Here is a 17,232-nt window from a genome sequence, read left to right on the forward strand (position 1 = left end):
TGCACCAAGTTTACATCCAGGATGTTTACTTTGTGTGGATGTGATAAATATTGCACTGAATGATCTGTAGTTATGGATGTGAACATCGTGGACTCTGCCGAGATTGTATGTCTCTTCTATAAACCGTTGGCGCATTATGTGCTGTTAATATCAGCCAGAGATTTTTATTAAAAAAAAGATTCTATTACCACTTGTGGCCCTGTCCCTGCTGTGTTTGGATCCCCCCCATTCCGTCTCAGGTAGTCCCCAACATCACTGGGTCCACAGGCTCTATGCCTCCCTTCGCTGGGTCTGGAATCTTTCTACCTGCCCTCACCAGGTCCACTGGCTCTCACCCCTGCTGTCGCTGGGTCCGCTGGCTTTCTGCCTGCCCTTACTGGGTCCACTGGTTCTGCACCTGCCCTCGCTGGGTCTGCTCACTCTGCACTTGCCCTCGCTGGGTCCACTATCTCTGTGCCTGCCCTCGCTGGATCCGTTGGCTCTCCTCCTGGTCTCACTGGTTCCACCGACTCTCTACCTCCACTTGCTTGGTCCTCTAGCTCTCTACCTGTCCTCGCTGGTTCTGCTGGCTCTCACAGTGCCCTCGCCAGCTGTCCCCCTGCCCTCCCCGGCTGTCCCCCTGCCCTCGCTGGCTGTTCCCTGCTCTTGCCGGGTCTCCCCCTGCCCTCGCTGGGTCCTCCGGCTGTCCCCCTGCCCTAGTCGGCTGTCCCCTGCTCTCGCGGGGTCCTCCGGCTGTCCCCCTGCCCTCACCAGGTCCTCCGGCTGTCCCCCTGCCCTCGCCGGTTGTCCCCTACTCTCGCCGGGTCCGCCAGCTGTCCCCCTGCCCTCGCCGCCGGCAGTCCCCCTGCCCTCGCCGGTTGTCCCCTGCTCTCGCCGGGTCCCCCTGCCCTCGCCGGGTCCTCCGGCTGTCCCCCTGCCCTCACCGGCTGTCCCCTGCTCTCCCCGGCTGTCCCCCTGCCCTCGCCGGGTCCGCCGGCTGTCCCCCTGCCCTCGCTGGATCCCCTGGCTCTCTGCCTGCCCTCGTTGGGTCAGCTGCCTCCTCTTGTTGGATCCGGTGACCCGTTACCTCCTCTTTGCTTAATCAAATGGGCTTTCCCACTATGTAGTGTTTCTGCTGTGGAAATGCCCATTGAGATCATCTTTTTCTTTTTTGAAGTTTCTCTATTAAAGAGTGCCATCTGATAAGTGAAAATATCTGCTGATAAGGCATTTATCGAATCCCGTTGGTGCGATCTTTTCCCCCTTGATTTATCCAAATGCAACATTTTGCAAAAAAACAGCAAAAAAGTGAATAAAGTGTAATAATGATGTAGTGCTGCTGGTAATATTGTCTTCCCCTTTAGTAATATTGTAGCCATGTTTAGTATCATTGCCCCAATGTATTAATGATCTGACTCCTCATTTCCCCGTGCATTCTCTGGGATTGTCCTGGTGGAGGACAGAGTTACTCACCCTTCTCTCTGTACTTGTCGGTGCAGAACTGTGCCGTAACCTCCGCACCCTTTACGTATATAGTGAAAAATGACTCAGCCGCAGGTTTCACAGTTACACAGAAGGGGAACATTCTGCATTTTTTTTTCCCCATTTTTCTTCTTTTGTTTGAGTCATAGAACTTTGTGAAAAAAAAAAAATATTACAAAAATTATACAGTGAAATAAACCCAAGAGCTAAAAATTCTTCTCATTTATTTTTTTTAACATAAATTTGGGTGCACGATATAATGTAAATCCGGTCTCCTCTTTGCTGTTTATTTAGCTTTTCCATTGCGATATCCGTCACATCTGGTCTCCATTACCGGCTGGATGCAGTTTTTTTTCTTTTTTACGCCTTCGTTGACTTTTCACCTAATTTCTTACCCCCCTGGCCCAGCACTATGACATACAAACGTGTCTCCAATCACAAGACCAGGAAATTATGACTCCGCTGTTCTCAGGATAAGTGCCCCTTTCACAAGACTCGACCTTACCGTTCTTCTGTCTGTAATGAACCCTGGTAGCATTTCTTTTATGAAATCGCTTATTTTGATCTCTTGGAAGCTCTGACCTCTGAGCACAGATTACATCTGCATGGAAACTACTTTGGTGTTTTTAAATTGTGTTAAGATTTGTGTATAAAGGCAGCATGGAAATATGGAGCCTGGCAATAAAGGATTTTTGTTATTTGACTTATGGTAGTTCTTTCATGTAAGTAGTTTTTAAATGGTGCCCATTGTGAGTCCTGCTTCCCCAGCCCGCAAAGAGCCTGTGAGTCCTTCCCCAGCCCACAGAGAGCCTGTGAGTCCTGCTTGCCCCGACCACAAAGAGAGCCTGTGAGTCCAGCTTGCCCCGACCACAGAGAGCCTGCGAGTCTTGCTTGCCCCGACCACAAAGAGACTGAGGCCTGCTTACCTTGACCACAAAGAGAGAGAGAGACTGTGAGGCCTGCTTACCCCGACCACAAAGAGAGAGACTGTGAGGCCTGCTTACCCCGACCACAGAGAGAGAGACTGTGAGGCCTGCTTACCCCGACCACAGAGAGAGAGACTGTGAGGCCTGCGTACCCCGACCACAGAGAGAGAGACTGTGAGGCCTGCTTACCCCGACCACAGAGAGAGAGACTGTGAGGACTGCTTACCCCGACCACAGAGAGAGAGACTGTGAGGACTGCTTACCCCGACCACAGAGAGAGAGAGAGACTGTGAGGCCTGCTTACCCCGACCACAGAGAGAGAGAGACTGTGAGACCTGCTTACCCAAACCACAGAGAGAGAGAGACTGTGAGGCCTGCTTACCCCAACCACAGAGAGAGAGAGAGACTGTGAGGCCTGCTTACCCCAACCACAGAGAGAGAGAGAGACTGTGAGGCCTGCTTACCCCGACCACAAAGAGAGAGAGAGACTGTGAGGCCTGCTTACCCCGACCACACAGAGAGAGAGAGACTGTGAGGCCTGCTTACCCCGACCAGAGAGAGAGACTGTGAGGCCTGCTTACCCCGACCACAGAGAGAGAGAGAGAGAGACTGTGAGGCCTGCTTACCCCAACCACAGAGAGAGAGACTGAGAGGCCTGCTTACCCCAACCACAGAGAGAGAGAGAGACTGTGAGGCCTGCTTACCCCAACCACAGAGAGAGAGAGAGACTGTGAGGCCTGCTTACCCCAACCACAGTGAGAGAGAGAGACTGTGAGGCCTGCTTACCCCAACCACAGAGAGAGAGAGACTGTGAGGCCTGCTTACCCCAACCACAGAGAGAGAGAGACTGTGAGGCCTGCTTACCCCGACCACAGAGAGAGAGAGACTGTGAGGCCTGCTTACCCCGACCACAGAGAGAGAGAGAGTCTGTGAGGCCTGCTTACCCCGACCACAGAGAGAGAGAGAGACTGTGAGGCCTGCTTACCCCAACCACAGAGAGAGAGAGAGAGAGACTGTGAGGCCTGCTTACCCCGACCACAGAGAGAGAGAGAGACTGTGAGGCCTGCTTACCCCAACCACAGAGAGAGAGAGAGAGACTGTGAGGCCTGCTTACCCCGACCACAGAGAGAGAGACTGTGAGGCCTGCTTACCCCGACCACTAAGAGAGAGAGAGACTGTGAGGCCTGCTTACCCCGACCACAGAGAGAGAGAGAGACTGTGAGGCCTGCTTACCCCGACCACAGAGAGAGAGAGAGAGAGAGAGAGACTGTGAGGCCTGCTTACCCCGACCACAGAGAGAGAGAGAGACTGTGAGGCCTGCTTACCCCAACCACAGAGAGAGAGACTGTGAGGCCTGCTTACCCCGACCACAGAGAGAGAGAGACTGTGAGGCCTGCTTACCCCAACCACAGAGAGAGAGAGAGAGAGAGACTGTGAGGCCTGCTTACCCCAACCACAGAGAAAGAGAGAGACTGTGAGGCCTGCTTACCCCAACCACAGAGAGAGAGAGACTGTGAGGCCTGCTTACCCCAACCACAGAGAGAGAGAGACTGTGAGGCCTGCTTACCCCGACCACAGAGAGAGAGAGACTGTGAGGCCTGCTTACCCCGACCACAGAGAGAGAGAGAGACTGTGAGGCCTGCTTACCCCGACCACAGAGAGAGAGAGAGACTGTGAGGCCTGCTTACCCCGACCACAGAGAGAGAGAGAGACTGTGAGGCCTGCTTACCCCGACCACAGAGAGAGAGAGAGACTGTGAGGCCTGCTTACCCCGACCACTAAGAGAGAGAGAGACTGTGAGGCCTGCTTACCCCGACCACAGAGAGAGAGAGAGAGAGACTGAGGCGTGCTTACCCCGACCACAGAGAGAGAGAGAGACTGTGAGGCCTGCTTACCCCGACCACAGAGAGAGAGAGAGAGACTGAGGCCTGCTTACCCCGACCACAGAGAGAGAGAGAGACTGTGAGGCCTGCTTACCCCGACCACAGAGAGAGAGAGAGACTGTGAGGCCTGCTTACCCCAACCACAGAGAGAGAGAGAGAGACTGTGAGGCCTGCTTACCCCAACCACAGAGAGAGAGACTGTGAGGCCTGCTTACCCCGACCACAGAGAGAGAGAGACTGTGAGGCCTGCTTACCCCAACCACAGAGAGAGAGACTGTGAGGCCTGCTTACCCCGACCACAGAGAGAGAGAGACTGTGAGGCCTGCTTACCCCAACCACAGAGAGAGAGAGAGACTGTGAGGCCAGCTTACCCCAACCACAGAAAGAGGTTGTGAGTCCTGCTTACCCCAACCACTCTGAGTGATTGACAGCTTTTCTTCTATTGTATAAAGGGAGAGCTGTCAGTCACTGTGTAGATAAAGAACGCTGAACTCAGACTTTCCTTAAATTTAAAGGAATCCTAGAAACCTTAATTTCCCCAATGTCAGTGGCTTCTCCCCCATCCTGTAGCTTAGTTATAACAGTGAAGGCCTGTTACACTGGTACACAGTGATTTTGCCAGATTGGCTCTAGTTTCTGAGATATATCATTTTTTTTTTAAACAATACATTTTTATTGAATTTTACAAATAGGGTGAGGAAAACCTAAATTTAGACATATGTTTATAGCATTCGTATAAGAGGGCATATAAACATTTAACAAACAGGGTAGAAGGCAAGGGTGGGGGGAAGGAAGCCCGAGGAGGGGGGTATATTGTGTCCAATTCCAGTTAAGAGATTCAACCAGAATCTGGAGAATCTGGATTGGTTAGACAAAATACAGGTGTGGCAAAGGGGAAGTGTGGTTGGCATACTCCGCCCAGGTTTCTGAGATATTTAATAATTCATTATAATAGAATTTCTGGCTTCAAAAAGTCACTTTTGTAGCATTGTAAACCTAGAAATTAAAATACAAAATAATTATATGGGACCCTGTTACAGAGACAAAAGCTGGTGCATTTGTTATCACACATACTGTAAGGCTATGTGCACATGTTGCAGATTTTCCTGCGGATTTTTCTGCACTAAAAACCACAGATCTTGGCAGAAAACGCAGGTGCGGTTTTTGGTGCGTTTTTGATGAGGTTTTTAGTGTGGTTTTTGATGCGTTTTTCCCTGCAGATTGTCTGTGTTTTTGACACAAATAAAGCTTGAACTGCAGTGGGGAAAAAAAAAAACCACATGATGTCATTTCCTTGTCCAACCCTGTGAAAACATCAAAATGAGATGCGCCAATTCCGGCACTTAACCCCTCTCTTCCCACTCCCGTGTAGTGGTGGGATATGGGGTAATGAGGGGTTAATGCCACCTTGCTATTGTAAGGTGGCATTAAGCCCGGTTAATAATGGAGAGGCGTCAATAAGACACCTATCCATTATTAATCCTATTAAAAGGTTAAATAAATATATAGGGGGACCCCCCCAAAAAAATGACATAGGGTCCCCCTGTATCTTTAGGCCAGAAAGGTTAAGCAGACAGCTGTGGGCCAATATTTGTGGCCTGGGAAGGGGTTAAAATACCCATGGCTGTTCCCAGGCTAGGAATATTAGCCCACAGATTTCTGCGTAGCCTTTATGGCTCTAAACTACAGGGGGGCCCGAAAAAAAAAATTGCGTAGGGTCCCCCTATATTTTTAGGCCAGAAAGGCTAGGCAGACAGCTGTGGGCCAATATTTTTGGCCTGGGAAGGGGTTAAGATACCCCTGGCTGTTCCCAGGCCATGAATATTAAGCCCACAGCTGTCTGCGTAGCCTTTCTGGCTCTCAAATATAGGGAGAGCCCCCCCAAAAAAGTGTTGGGGTCCCCCTATATTTTTAGGCCAGAAAGGCTACGCAGACAGCTGTGGGCTTATATTCATAGCCTAGGAAAGGGGCCATGGATATTTGCCCCGCCCTGGCTACAAATAGAAGCCCACAGCTGCCCCAGAAAAGGCGCATCTAAAAGATGCGCCAATTCCGGCACTTAGCCCCTCTCTTCCCACTCCCGTGTAGCGGTGGGATATGGGGTAATAAGGGGTTAATGTCACCTTGCTATTGTAAGGTGGCATTAAGCCAGATTAATAATGGAGAGGCGTCAATAAGACGCCTATCCATTATTAATCCTATTAAAGGGTTAAAAAAAACACAGACACTAGAAAAAAATATTTTAATGAAATAAAGACACCCACTTTTTGACAAACCCTTTATTATACGCTCAATCCATCTGAAGACCCTCGACCTGCAAAAGAAATAAAAAAAACAAACCAAATTCATACTCCCTGGCCCTGTCCGCAGAAATCCAACGAGGGTCCCACGACGATCTGCCATGGAGAACAGACACATCCGGAGATGTGTCTGCTCTCCACGGCTGCAGCAACACACTGACAGGAGCTCCGGCTCCTGTCGGTGTGTAACTGCGCATGCGCGAGAGTTTACCGGCGTCCATTGACCCTGGTACTCTCGCTTTACGGCAGTGCTGCGTGGGAAAGTTCACACGCAGCTCTAATGCCGTAAATAGAGACGCCGGAGCTGCTGAACTCCGGTAAAGGACGCGATACACTGCTAGGAGCTTCGCTCCTGGTAGTGTATCGCCGGAGAGCAAGCGATCGGCGTGGGACACTCGGTATTGGATTCTGCGGACAAGGAGTATGGATTTGGTTTATTTTTTTTGGACTTTTTCCCTAGGGGACCGAGGGCTTCGCGTACCAGTGTGCTGTATGGTGAGTATATACTCTATGTTATATGTTGTATGTAATGTCTGTCATCTATGTTACGTTTATTGTATGTGTATTGTATGTGTATGTGTTTGTGTTTTACTGACAATTGTGCTAAGTCGCCGGACACATGGACAACTCTCCCATCCTAATATCGGATGGGAGTAGTAATCCCATACGGCGACTTAGCACAATTGGGTGGCACTATGGTCGCATGGGGACACACACACACACACACACACACACACACACACTTCACACACACACACACTTCACACACACACACACACACACACACACACACACACACTCACACACTTCACACACTTCACACACTTCACACACTTCACACACACACACACACATGCCTCCATGCTGACGGTCACACTCCGCCCACGCACTTCCTCCTGCTTCCCCGCACTTCCTGCAGCAGCGGTTTCTACACCCAAAACCGCAGAAAACCCGCAGATATTTTTTCATCTGCGGGTTTTACTGCGGGTTTGACCCTCACAATGGAGGTCTATGGGTACAGAACCGCTGCAGTTCCGCAGAAAGAAGTGACATGCTGCGGAATATAAACCGCTGCGTTTCTGCGCGGTTTTTTCTGCAGCATGTGCACAGCGGTTTGCGGTTTACATGTAAATGTAAACGCAATGGAAGCTGCAGCGGACCCGCAGCGGCAAAATCGCTGCGGTTCCGCGGTAAAAACCGCAACGTGTGAACATGGCCTTTGGGTATGTGCACACGTTCAGGATTTTTCGCGCTTTTTTCGCGATAAAAACGCATAAAAAATGCATACATATGCATCCTATCATTTAGAATGCATTCTGCAATTTTTGTGCACATGATGCGTTTTTTTCCGCGAAAAAAACGCATCGCGGTAAAAAAAAAGCAGCATGTTCATTAATTTTGCGGGGTTTTTTTCACGTTTTTCCTGCTATTTAATACATTGGGAAGCTCCGGAAAAAAACGCGAAAAAAACAGAAATGGCAGAAATGTCCGGTTTTTGTCAGGAAATTTCTGCAAGAAATCCTGAAAGTGTGCACATACCCTAAGTGGCATTGGGGAACGCATTATTCTCATGGGTGAATTATCTCACAAACTAGAACCAATTCAGCAAAAGTAATAGGATTTTTTTAATTCAGCAGCCTCAAGATACCTTGGCACCTGAAAGAAAAAAACTATTTTTGTAGACCTGTGTTGTTGACAGCACTGGAGGGATATCTGCGCCCGTCTGTGCCAGATTGCAGCATCAGGTCTAGTTTTGCATATTAAATATCAGCACAATACCGGACTTCTTCCACTGACGTGTGCAGGATCCTCGCTCTGTTACATTCACCTCCTTTTAGTAATTAGTAACCCAGTTGTTTCTCTTTTTGTTTATTTTTATCTTCATCCACTTTTGCAAAATTAACTCAAAGTGCAAGACAATAATGCCAAATCTGATGTGTGGGCGTAAGGGTACTGTCACACATTGGCACTTTTATCGCTACTACGGTACGATCCGTGACGTTCCAGCGATATCCATACGATATCGCTGTGTCTGACACGCAGCAGCGATCAGGGACCCTGCTGAGAATCGTACGTCGTAGCAGATCGTTTGGAACTTTCTTTCGTCGCTGGATCTCCCGCTGTCATCGCTGGATCGTTGTGTGTGACACCGATCCAGCGATGCGTTCGCTTGTAACCAGGGTAAACATCGGGTTACTAAGCGCAGGGCCGCGCTTAGTAACCCGATATTTACCCTGGTTACCATCGTAAATGTAAAAAAAACCAAACCGTACATACTCACATTCCGGTGTTCGTCAGGTCCCTCGCCATCTGCTTCCCGCACTGACTGACTGCCGGCCGGAAAGTAAAAGCAGAGCACAGCGGTGACGTCACCGCTGTGCTGTGCTTTCCGGCCAGCACTCAGTCAGTGCGGGAAGCAGACTGCAAGGGACCTGACGGACACCGGAATGTGAGTATGTACTGTTTGTTTTTTTTTACATTTACGATGGTAACCAGGGTAAACATCGGGTTACTAAGCGCGGCCCTGCACTTAGTAACCCGATGTTTACTCTGGTTACCCGGGGACTTCGGCATCGTTGGTCGCTGGAGAGCGGTCTGTGTGACAACTCCCTAGCGACCACACAGCGACTTACCAACGATCACGGCCAGGTCGTATCGCTGGTCGTGATCGTTGGTAAATCGTTTTGTGTAACGGTACCCTAAGGAGAACGTGTCCTAAAATATGAGGAAAAGCATTGCAATGTATAACTGTGCAGGTCTCCTCTACAATGTATGGCTGCGCAGGTCTCCTCCTCTGCAATGTATGGCTGCAGGTCTCCTCTACAATGTATGGCTGCGCAGGTCTCCTCCTCTACAATGTATGGCTGCAGGTCTCCTCCTCTACAATGTATGGCTGCGCAGGTCTCCTCCTCTACAATGTATGGCTGCAGGTCTCCTCCTCTACAATGTATGGCTGCCCAGGTCTCCTCCTCTACAATGTATGGCTGCAGGTCTCCTCCTCTACAATGTATGGCTGCAGGTCTCCTCTACAATGTATGGCCGCAGGTCTCCTCCTCTACAATGTATGGCTGCAGGTCTCCTCCTCTACAATGTATGGCTGCAGGTCTCCTCCTCTACAATGTATGGCTGCAGGTCTCCTCCTCTACAATGTATGGCTGCAGGTCTCCTCCTCTACAATGTATGGCTGCAGGTCTCCTCCTCTACAATGTATGGCTGCAGGTCTCCTCCTCTACAATATATGGCTGCAGGTCTCCTCCTCCACAATGTTTCGCTGCAGGTACATTTTATCAGCTACAAGAAGTTTTGGATCAGGAAGAGTTTGCAGCGTTTGATGTAGATGTGTCCATTCATTCACTGGCTGCTGACACACGGCATTATGCTTTATTTGTATAAAAAAGGAAGATCCCTTTGTGCTCCGGCCCTGCACTAAACGCGGCTCCTCTTCCCTACGGACAGATACATCCTGCGGACACGATTGCTTCTGTTAATATTATGCTTTCTGCACTTTTTTTTGCAAATTCTCGCAAACGAAGGAGGAACTCTGAGTCAAGTGTTGTGGTGTTGGGACACACGACGTGGGCGGCCGGATTGCTCCATCACTAAAGCTTCTTTTTTGAGGTTTTACTGTGACGATTTCTGCAGAGCAGACAGAACAAAGCCACACAATGCACAGAAGAGATCGCCTTATGGGAATCGGGAAGCGTCGTGTGTAAATGAGGCGCCGTCTGCAGATCACGAGGATCTTATGTACAGCATATCCGATCTCTGCAGCTGTAATAACTCCCTGCAGACAGCGCCGCTGATCTCCCAGGGAATCCGGGCTTGGCAGCGAGATTGTCATCTTCTGAGATGTGATCAGTTGTGATCGGGGAGGGTAGCTGGTTGCAAGTGTTCAGTTTCCCTGCAGTGCCTCCACAGGAGAAAAGAAGTATTACACCATCATTATTGAAATCAGTGGAGGGTCTGTGCATACAGATGAGTCTCAGCCACCCTTCAGTTCTCTCCCCAGCATCTCCACCAGCTAAATACCCCTTCCCTGAAAAGGAAACCTTTAGAATGGCCATGGGGGGGCGCTGTCCGCTGGTGGTGGATGTTTGGAGATCAAAAAGCCGCCAACAGGTTCTCTCTGTAGTTCTTGAATGATCAGTAAAATAGGCGATGACTCTTGTAGGAAGCCAAAATGTCACTGTATCGCTTCTCGCGGACACTGATAGGACCACAAAATTGTTATTCTCTATTTTTCTTTACATGGATTCCAGTGGCACAGCGCCACCCGCAGGCACATCGCTTTAATGTCAGTATCTCTGCTTTGATACACATGAGCTAGCGCTTGTTTTTAATTCTTCCGAGTTTTTAATTTTTTCCATTTTTTTTTTTTTTAATTCTACAGGAATATTCTGTACGTGTATCCACAAAGCCTTAATTTTGCAAATCGACAAGGGTCAGCGAGGAACATTACGGTGAAAGTGCAGTTCATGAACGGAGAAGATCCTAGTAATGCCATGCCGGTAAGTGACCGACCTGCGCCTTCATAATGAAAGTTGCATTATTTAAAAAAATTAAATTAAAGGGATTGTCATAATAATAATAATAATAAAAATAATATCGTTATATAGATAGCGCCAACATATTCCGTAGCGCTTTACAATTCAACAGTTCATATACAAGCCATAAGTAATAACCTACGTTGTCAGGCAGAGGTCGTCCCCCACTTAGGACCCCTCTCTGTGTATCAAAACAGAGAGCGGCTGTGTAAACCACCAAAGTGGCTTTACAGAGGAAAGGTAAGGGGGGTCTCCACTCTAAGCCTATCGGTACCCCAGTCCTGTAATTACGGGTTTGCCATGGCATCAAGTGGCCCCTGGTATCATATCAATATCGCCCAGCAGATGCTATAAAGCGCTGCACTCAAGAAGTTTTGTAAAATATTAGAATGGATGTTCCAACTGCAGAAAAAAAGAAAAAAAAAAATTTATTAAAACTTCTCCCAAAAGTTTTTTTTCTATAGCAAAAATTGAAAAAAAAAGAGAAATTCAGTATTGACGTCATAACGACTGAGAGAATATCGTTAGAATAGAACAACTGGAACAGAAAAATTGCCCCCTTTTTTTTTTTCTTTCCATTCCCAATAAAGCATAATTATAAAGGATGTTTAATGCAAACTCCGCACCATAAGATGCTCCCATTAAAAATGGAGAGGCTCAGGGGACTGGGTAACGAGCTCGGTATACAGATGATGAAATGCAGGGTCTGAACACGGCCTAAGAGCTTTAATTTTTGTATTTATTTTTTTCCTTGTGACTTATTGGACATTACAAATCCTTTTTGTACTTTCAGGTTATCTTTGGAAAATCCAGTTGTCCGGAATTTTCTAAAGAAGCTTACACAGCCGTGGTCTACCACAACAGGTGAGGGGTCACGAGACCGAAAACATATAAAATGTACGGGACAAGGGGTGGGTGTTTTTTTTTTTTTTTTTCTTTTTAACCGTCATTTGAGTTTGGATAAAGGGTCTTTGCCCCCTTTCCAAACATAGTACCACATTTATTCCGTTCACTGCAGAATGGAGACGATCCCGACATCCCTGCACTTCTTTGCTTGCACATTTAGACCCCATATTATTATTTGTGTTTTCTACTTTTATATTTAAAAAAGTAATTTTAATGTTTTGTTTTTTTTCTGAATAAAACTCCATTCAGGTCCCCAGACTTCCATGAAGAAATCAAGGTGCGGTTGCCGGCCACGTTGACAGATCACCACCATTTGTTATTCACTTTCTACCACGTCAGCTGCCAGCAGAAGCAGAACACCCCCCTGGAGACCCCGGTGGGCTACACGGTAAGGCCCCTTTATGTTACATTGTATCGAGACGTCTTGTCACATGGATGCATTGTAACAGCCGACATTTCATCTTTTTTTCCCAGTGGATTCCGATGCTGCAAAACGGCCGCTTGAAAACTGGACAGTTCTGTCTTCCCGTATCCTTGGAGAAACCGCCGCAGGCTTATTCTGTGCTTTCCCCTGAGGTCAGTAAAACGCGTCTCTGACTATTGGGGTGTGCAAAGTAACGTTTTTCCTGAATACTTTGCCTAGCAGATTCTGCTTCTAAATTGCAGCAGAGAGTGGTCGTATCGGTGAGCGAGGAGACCGCGCGTCCCCCCGAGACTCAATCAGCTCCGTGTCTGATGTATTCTTAATAATGGAATGTTCACAGTTGCGCCATTTCACTCTTTCCGCAGGTCCCGCTGCCTGGAATGAAATGGGTGGACAATCATAAAGGAGTGTTCAACGTGGAGGTCGTCTCAGTCTCTTCCGTTCACATGCAGGTGAGTTTAATCCGTTTTTTTGCGCTGCGTTTTCTTTAATTTTCAATTTTTTATATTTTACACTTCAATTCTGGGTCAATAATTAGGAGGTCGGGTGATGGAGCAGCATCCCACGTGTCGATAATTTCCTCTCATTTTGTGTGCGGCTGTATCCTCACCTAGCAGAAAAGATGTGAATTTTCCAGGCAGATTTGTACAGGATAGTCAGCCCTTCATGGCTTCTTCATCGCAGATTTAACACCGTACAATACAGACTTGCAACAAGCTCTACATCCAAATTCCTTCCAGACCATGTGGACATAGACTAAGGGCATGTTCACACCAGATTTTTTTTTTCTGAATTGCAGTTTTAGTGCATTTTTTAAATTCAATTTTTGGTGCCAACGCATTTTCATCTCAAAGGAAAAACTGCATTAAATGATTTTCTGGCTTTTTAAAAAAAATCTTACTACAGTTCAAAAGCACAAGGAAAAAATGCAACGTGTGAATGAGATTTTTGAAGTCACAGATTTTGCCTTTACTGTAAAACACTTCAAAACTCTGCATGTGAATACGCCCTTACAGACTGCACACAATCCCGCTAATTCTGCTCCTCCAGTCTCACCATTTCCTCCCTTTTCCAAACACGTATAACATGAGTGAGATCGCAGGAGCAGACTACACATGTTTTGTTTGTAGTCTGTTACTATGGAGACGCATAGATCTTCAGAGGAGCTATATGCACAATTTCATTCTGGCCTTCCATGAGTATCCGGAGAAGAAAATGATTGCATTGGAGTACGCAGTAAGATTTGGCACTAATATTTTGCGCTAAAATGTGCCACACGCAATTAACCCCTTGCCGACATGTGACGTACATGTACGCCTCACCTAGTGAGCGGGTGTATGAAGCGGGCTCAGGAACATAAAAATAAAATGTCTTGGTGCTTGGAAGAAGAGGAGAAAAAAAAAAAAGTCTTGACGGGACTAATAAGTTTGGCGCATTTGATGTCTTCACTTTTTAGAATTTTCTTCGTATTGATTGTGTGGTAATAATTTTGACGCGTCTCGTTCCGTCAGTTTTCTGGTGCGGTTTTCTGCAGTGTGTGATATGTCCTTTTTTTTTGTTGTTTTTTTTTTTGTGCTCTGCAGGATTCATCCCTTGACAAGTTTTTTGCGCTGGTTCACGCCCTGGACGAGCACATGTTCCCCGTCCGTATCGGGGATATGAGGATCATGGAGAATAACCTGGAGAGTGAACTGAAGAGCAGCATCCTGGCCCTGAACTCGGCTCAGCTGGAACCTGTGGTGCATTTCCTCCACCTCCTCCTCGACAAACTGATCCTGCTGGTCGTGCGGCCGCCGGTCATTGCCGGTCAGATCGGTAAGTGAAAACTTTTGTGCTTTGCTGCTTAAATTAAGATTTGTGGCGGAGCCCGTCCATAACGTTTTTTGAGACTTTAGACAGAGATTTTCTCTCCTATAAATTAAAGGAGCCGTAAAAAAAAAACAAAAAAACTTTTCTTCTTAGTTAATTTAGGTCAAGCGTCATTTGAAGCGATGGCGTCCATCACTAACAGACTCCATAAAAACCTGGAAGGAAACCAGGACCAACATGGAAGGAACAATCTCCTGGCCTCTTACATCCACTATGTCTTCAGACTTCCGAACGCCGATCCCAACTCGCCATCTCCAGGTAACGGTATCTGCTCCAATCACACAGGGACATCTGGGACCCCCATACTCATGATCGTTGGGGGCTGTTGCCGTTGGACCTCCTGCAATCAGAACCTTTTCTGGTGCATACAGGGAACTGTTTCTTCACTTAGCATTTTGCTTTGACCTTAGTTACATAGATATTTAGCCATGAGCTACAGTCCTTCTTTTCTCCTGTAGGAGTGCTGTAGTGAAATCAGATACTTATGCAGTGCCTCTCCTAGTTTCCGTGGAGGGGATTTTATATGCACCATGGAAAATTAAACTGAGGTTAATTTTTCCTCCAGGGCCCGGAGGTCTCGGTGGATCAATGCATTACGCCACAATGGCTCGGACAGCCAACAGACCGGCAAGCCTTAACTTGAACCGCTCCAGAAGCCTAAGCAACAGCAACCCTGATATCTCCGGGACCCCCACGTCACCAGATGACGAAGTCAGGTCTATAATCGGTAGCAAGGTAATATAAATCCACAGTCTGATACTTCTTTATAAGTCTCAGATCAGGGGTGACCGAAAATCAGCAAATAAAGAGGCAACAATCATCTAGAGACGCTTGTGGTTTCCTGCAGTGTATAAACCATATGCAGGGAGCGCCCCCTTGTGATGGTGGCAGGTAGCCAGAATGTTATCATTTCATTCCGGATCGGGCTAAAGTAGAAATTTAGTGCAAAATTCTGGATTTATTTAAATTTAAAGAATGTAGTATTTAAAGGGGAAAATTCACATTAAATTCACAAAGTGATAGATGCCAAAACGTGTGGGGGCAGGGAATGGATGGCGTGGTGGCTGCGGCTCTCCCCATTCATTTGTATGGCACTTGTTGACAGGCATCAGCCCCTTATGTAACGCTCTCCTGTATTTCACATGTAAGTAATAGTTGAAAAGTCTGAACAAACCTGCAGGTTTCACAATCGCGGGGGTCAAATACCCTTGACCTCAAGTGAAAGAGCTGAAGCCAAAGATGAAACTTAGCCCGGAGATTGCGGTATGATCCGGATTTCTCTTCTTTACACTTTCATGTTTGCATAATATAATTTTTTTTTTCCATCGGTTTCAAAGGGTTAATAAATACCAAACCATTACCATAAGAATGCATGGCGGACGCCGCCATCAAACTTTTATACTTATCCTTATTAACTGCACTTTTCCCATTAAAAAAATAAATAAAAATCGATACTCGTGAATCCGTATAAGTCTGATCTATCGAAATGTAATGAAATTTATAAAATTATAATTTATTTATAAATATAAAAAAAGACACTTTTTTTTGGTCATCAAATTGTCTTGTGGGATTTCTAATGATCCCAAGATCGGGGCTCAGGAACCAAGGGAAGGATTCAGGAATGGGGCAGAGGTGCACATTCTCTGCCGGAAATAGCGGAGCGCTGTACTCAGCAGTCCTATACACAAGGGATGGAGCGTGGGCTTCTGAGCATGTGCACCTCTGCCACATTCCTGACAACTTTTCTTGGTTCCAGACCCTCTATCTTGGTATCATTTGACGTCCCAGCAGTCGGACCCCCAGTGATCTATCAAAAGGATACGGAATAACTGGATTTTGGTGTGAATATCCCTTTAATTATGTTGTAATTCACCCCTCTGCAGTACATGGCACAAATGTACCTTGCAGGACTCCAGTGGGACCGGTGAGAGCCCTTTGTTGAAGCAATTGTGGTCTCCGTATTGGTCCAGATACATAAAAAACTTAAAATTTGAAAATTCTGAAAAAAAAAAAGCAAAATCTATAAATGTTGATGATGTAATATGTATAGTTAAAGGGGATGTATAATTAAAGGGGATGCCCACTACTGGACAAAGCTTTATTAATGGCTTCACAGTAAAGTAAAAAAATATGTAAGTTAATCTCATCCATTCTCAGCACTGTGTTACGTGACCACTGTGTTACGTGACCGCTGCAGTCAATCACTTATCTCCCAGACCGACCCTGTCTCTTCGATCACAACTCTGTGTCCACGGTGGTGACATGACCCAAGCGACGTTTCGCTCACTGCCGTGACTTCCGCTCTGATGAAACCATGAAGGCTGCAGTCGATCAGCAGCACGCTGATTGGCTGCAGCGGTCACATAACATAACCCATGCCCACATGACCTTTTAAAAGGGGCCACAGTGAGTTGATCGAGGAGAAAAGGCGCCGATCCGAGAGATAAATGTAGCGCATGTTGGAGCAGTTATTAAAGGGTTGTTTAGTTTAGTAGTGGACAACCCCTTTAATTGTTCGCTGAACATTTTCTGTGTTTTTATTGTTTTTTTTTATATAAAATCTTATATTTGTGACAGTTCAGCGATGGAAGTGGTTTATTAATGTTAATGATTTCATGTATCGTTATTAATTGTTAACCACACTAATGACCTCGGCGCTTGCTGAAACCTTCCTGCCTTTAATTTGATCCTTTGTACCCGGTAACGCCATCTTTCCTTTCCCGCTTGCCGCCGCGGCCATGTGATCAGGGCTTGGATCGATCCAACTCCTGGGTCAACACGGGGGGTCCCAAGGCTGCCCAGTGGGGGACTGACCGCAGCCCCGGTGCTGACTCGGTGCAGGTGGAGTTTCTGCGGAGCGGCGACTTTCTTTTCTTCCTCTTTATAGTTGGGGGTTTCTTGCTTGTGGTTCTATATGGG

General features: G+C 47.1%; 1 protein-coding gene across 11 annotated transcripts in view; it reads left to right on the plus strand.

The window, feature by feature from the left end:
* Positions 1-17,232, plus strand: part of DOCK7 (dedicator of cytokinesis 7) — a 101,493-nt gene that overhangs the window by 40,379 nt on the left and 43,882 nt on the right. For 6 of the 11 annotated variants that reach the window (XM_077278847.1, XM_077278850.1, XM_077278852.1 and 3 more), the window contains exons 15-22: positions 10,961-11,078; positions 11,908-11,978; positions 12,270-12,408; positions 12,495-12,596; positions 12,810-12,896; positions 14,028-14,259; positions 14,407-14,571; positions 14,879-15,048. In XM_077278847.1, coding sequence (XP_077134962.1) covers positions 10,961-11,078; positions 11,908-11,978; positions 12,270-12,408; positions 12,495-12,596; positions 12,810-12,896; positions 14,028-14,259; positions 14,407-14,571; positions 14,879-15,048 — 1,084 coding nt within the window. Of the gene's footprint in view, positions 1-10,960; positions 11,079-11,907; positions 11,979-12,269; positions 12,409-12,494; positions 12,597-12,809; positions 12,897-14,027; positions 14,260-14,406; positions 14,572-14,878; positions 15,049-17,061; positions 17,155-17,232 lie in introns of all 11 variants that reach the window. The other 5 variants (XM_077278855.1, XM_077278845.1, XM_077278846.1 and 2 more) reach the window with 1 other exon arrangement.

This window comes from Ranitomeya variabilis, chromosome 8, assembly GCF_051348905.1.
Source record: "Ranitomeya variabilis isolate aRanVar5 chromosome 8, aRanVar5.hap1, whole genome shotgun sequence".
In the NCBI taxonomy this organism is placed as follows: domain Eukaryota; kingdom Metazoa; phylum Chordata; class Amphibia; order Anura; family Dendrobatidae; genus Ranitomeya; species Ranitomeya variabilis.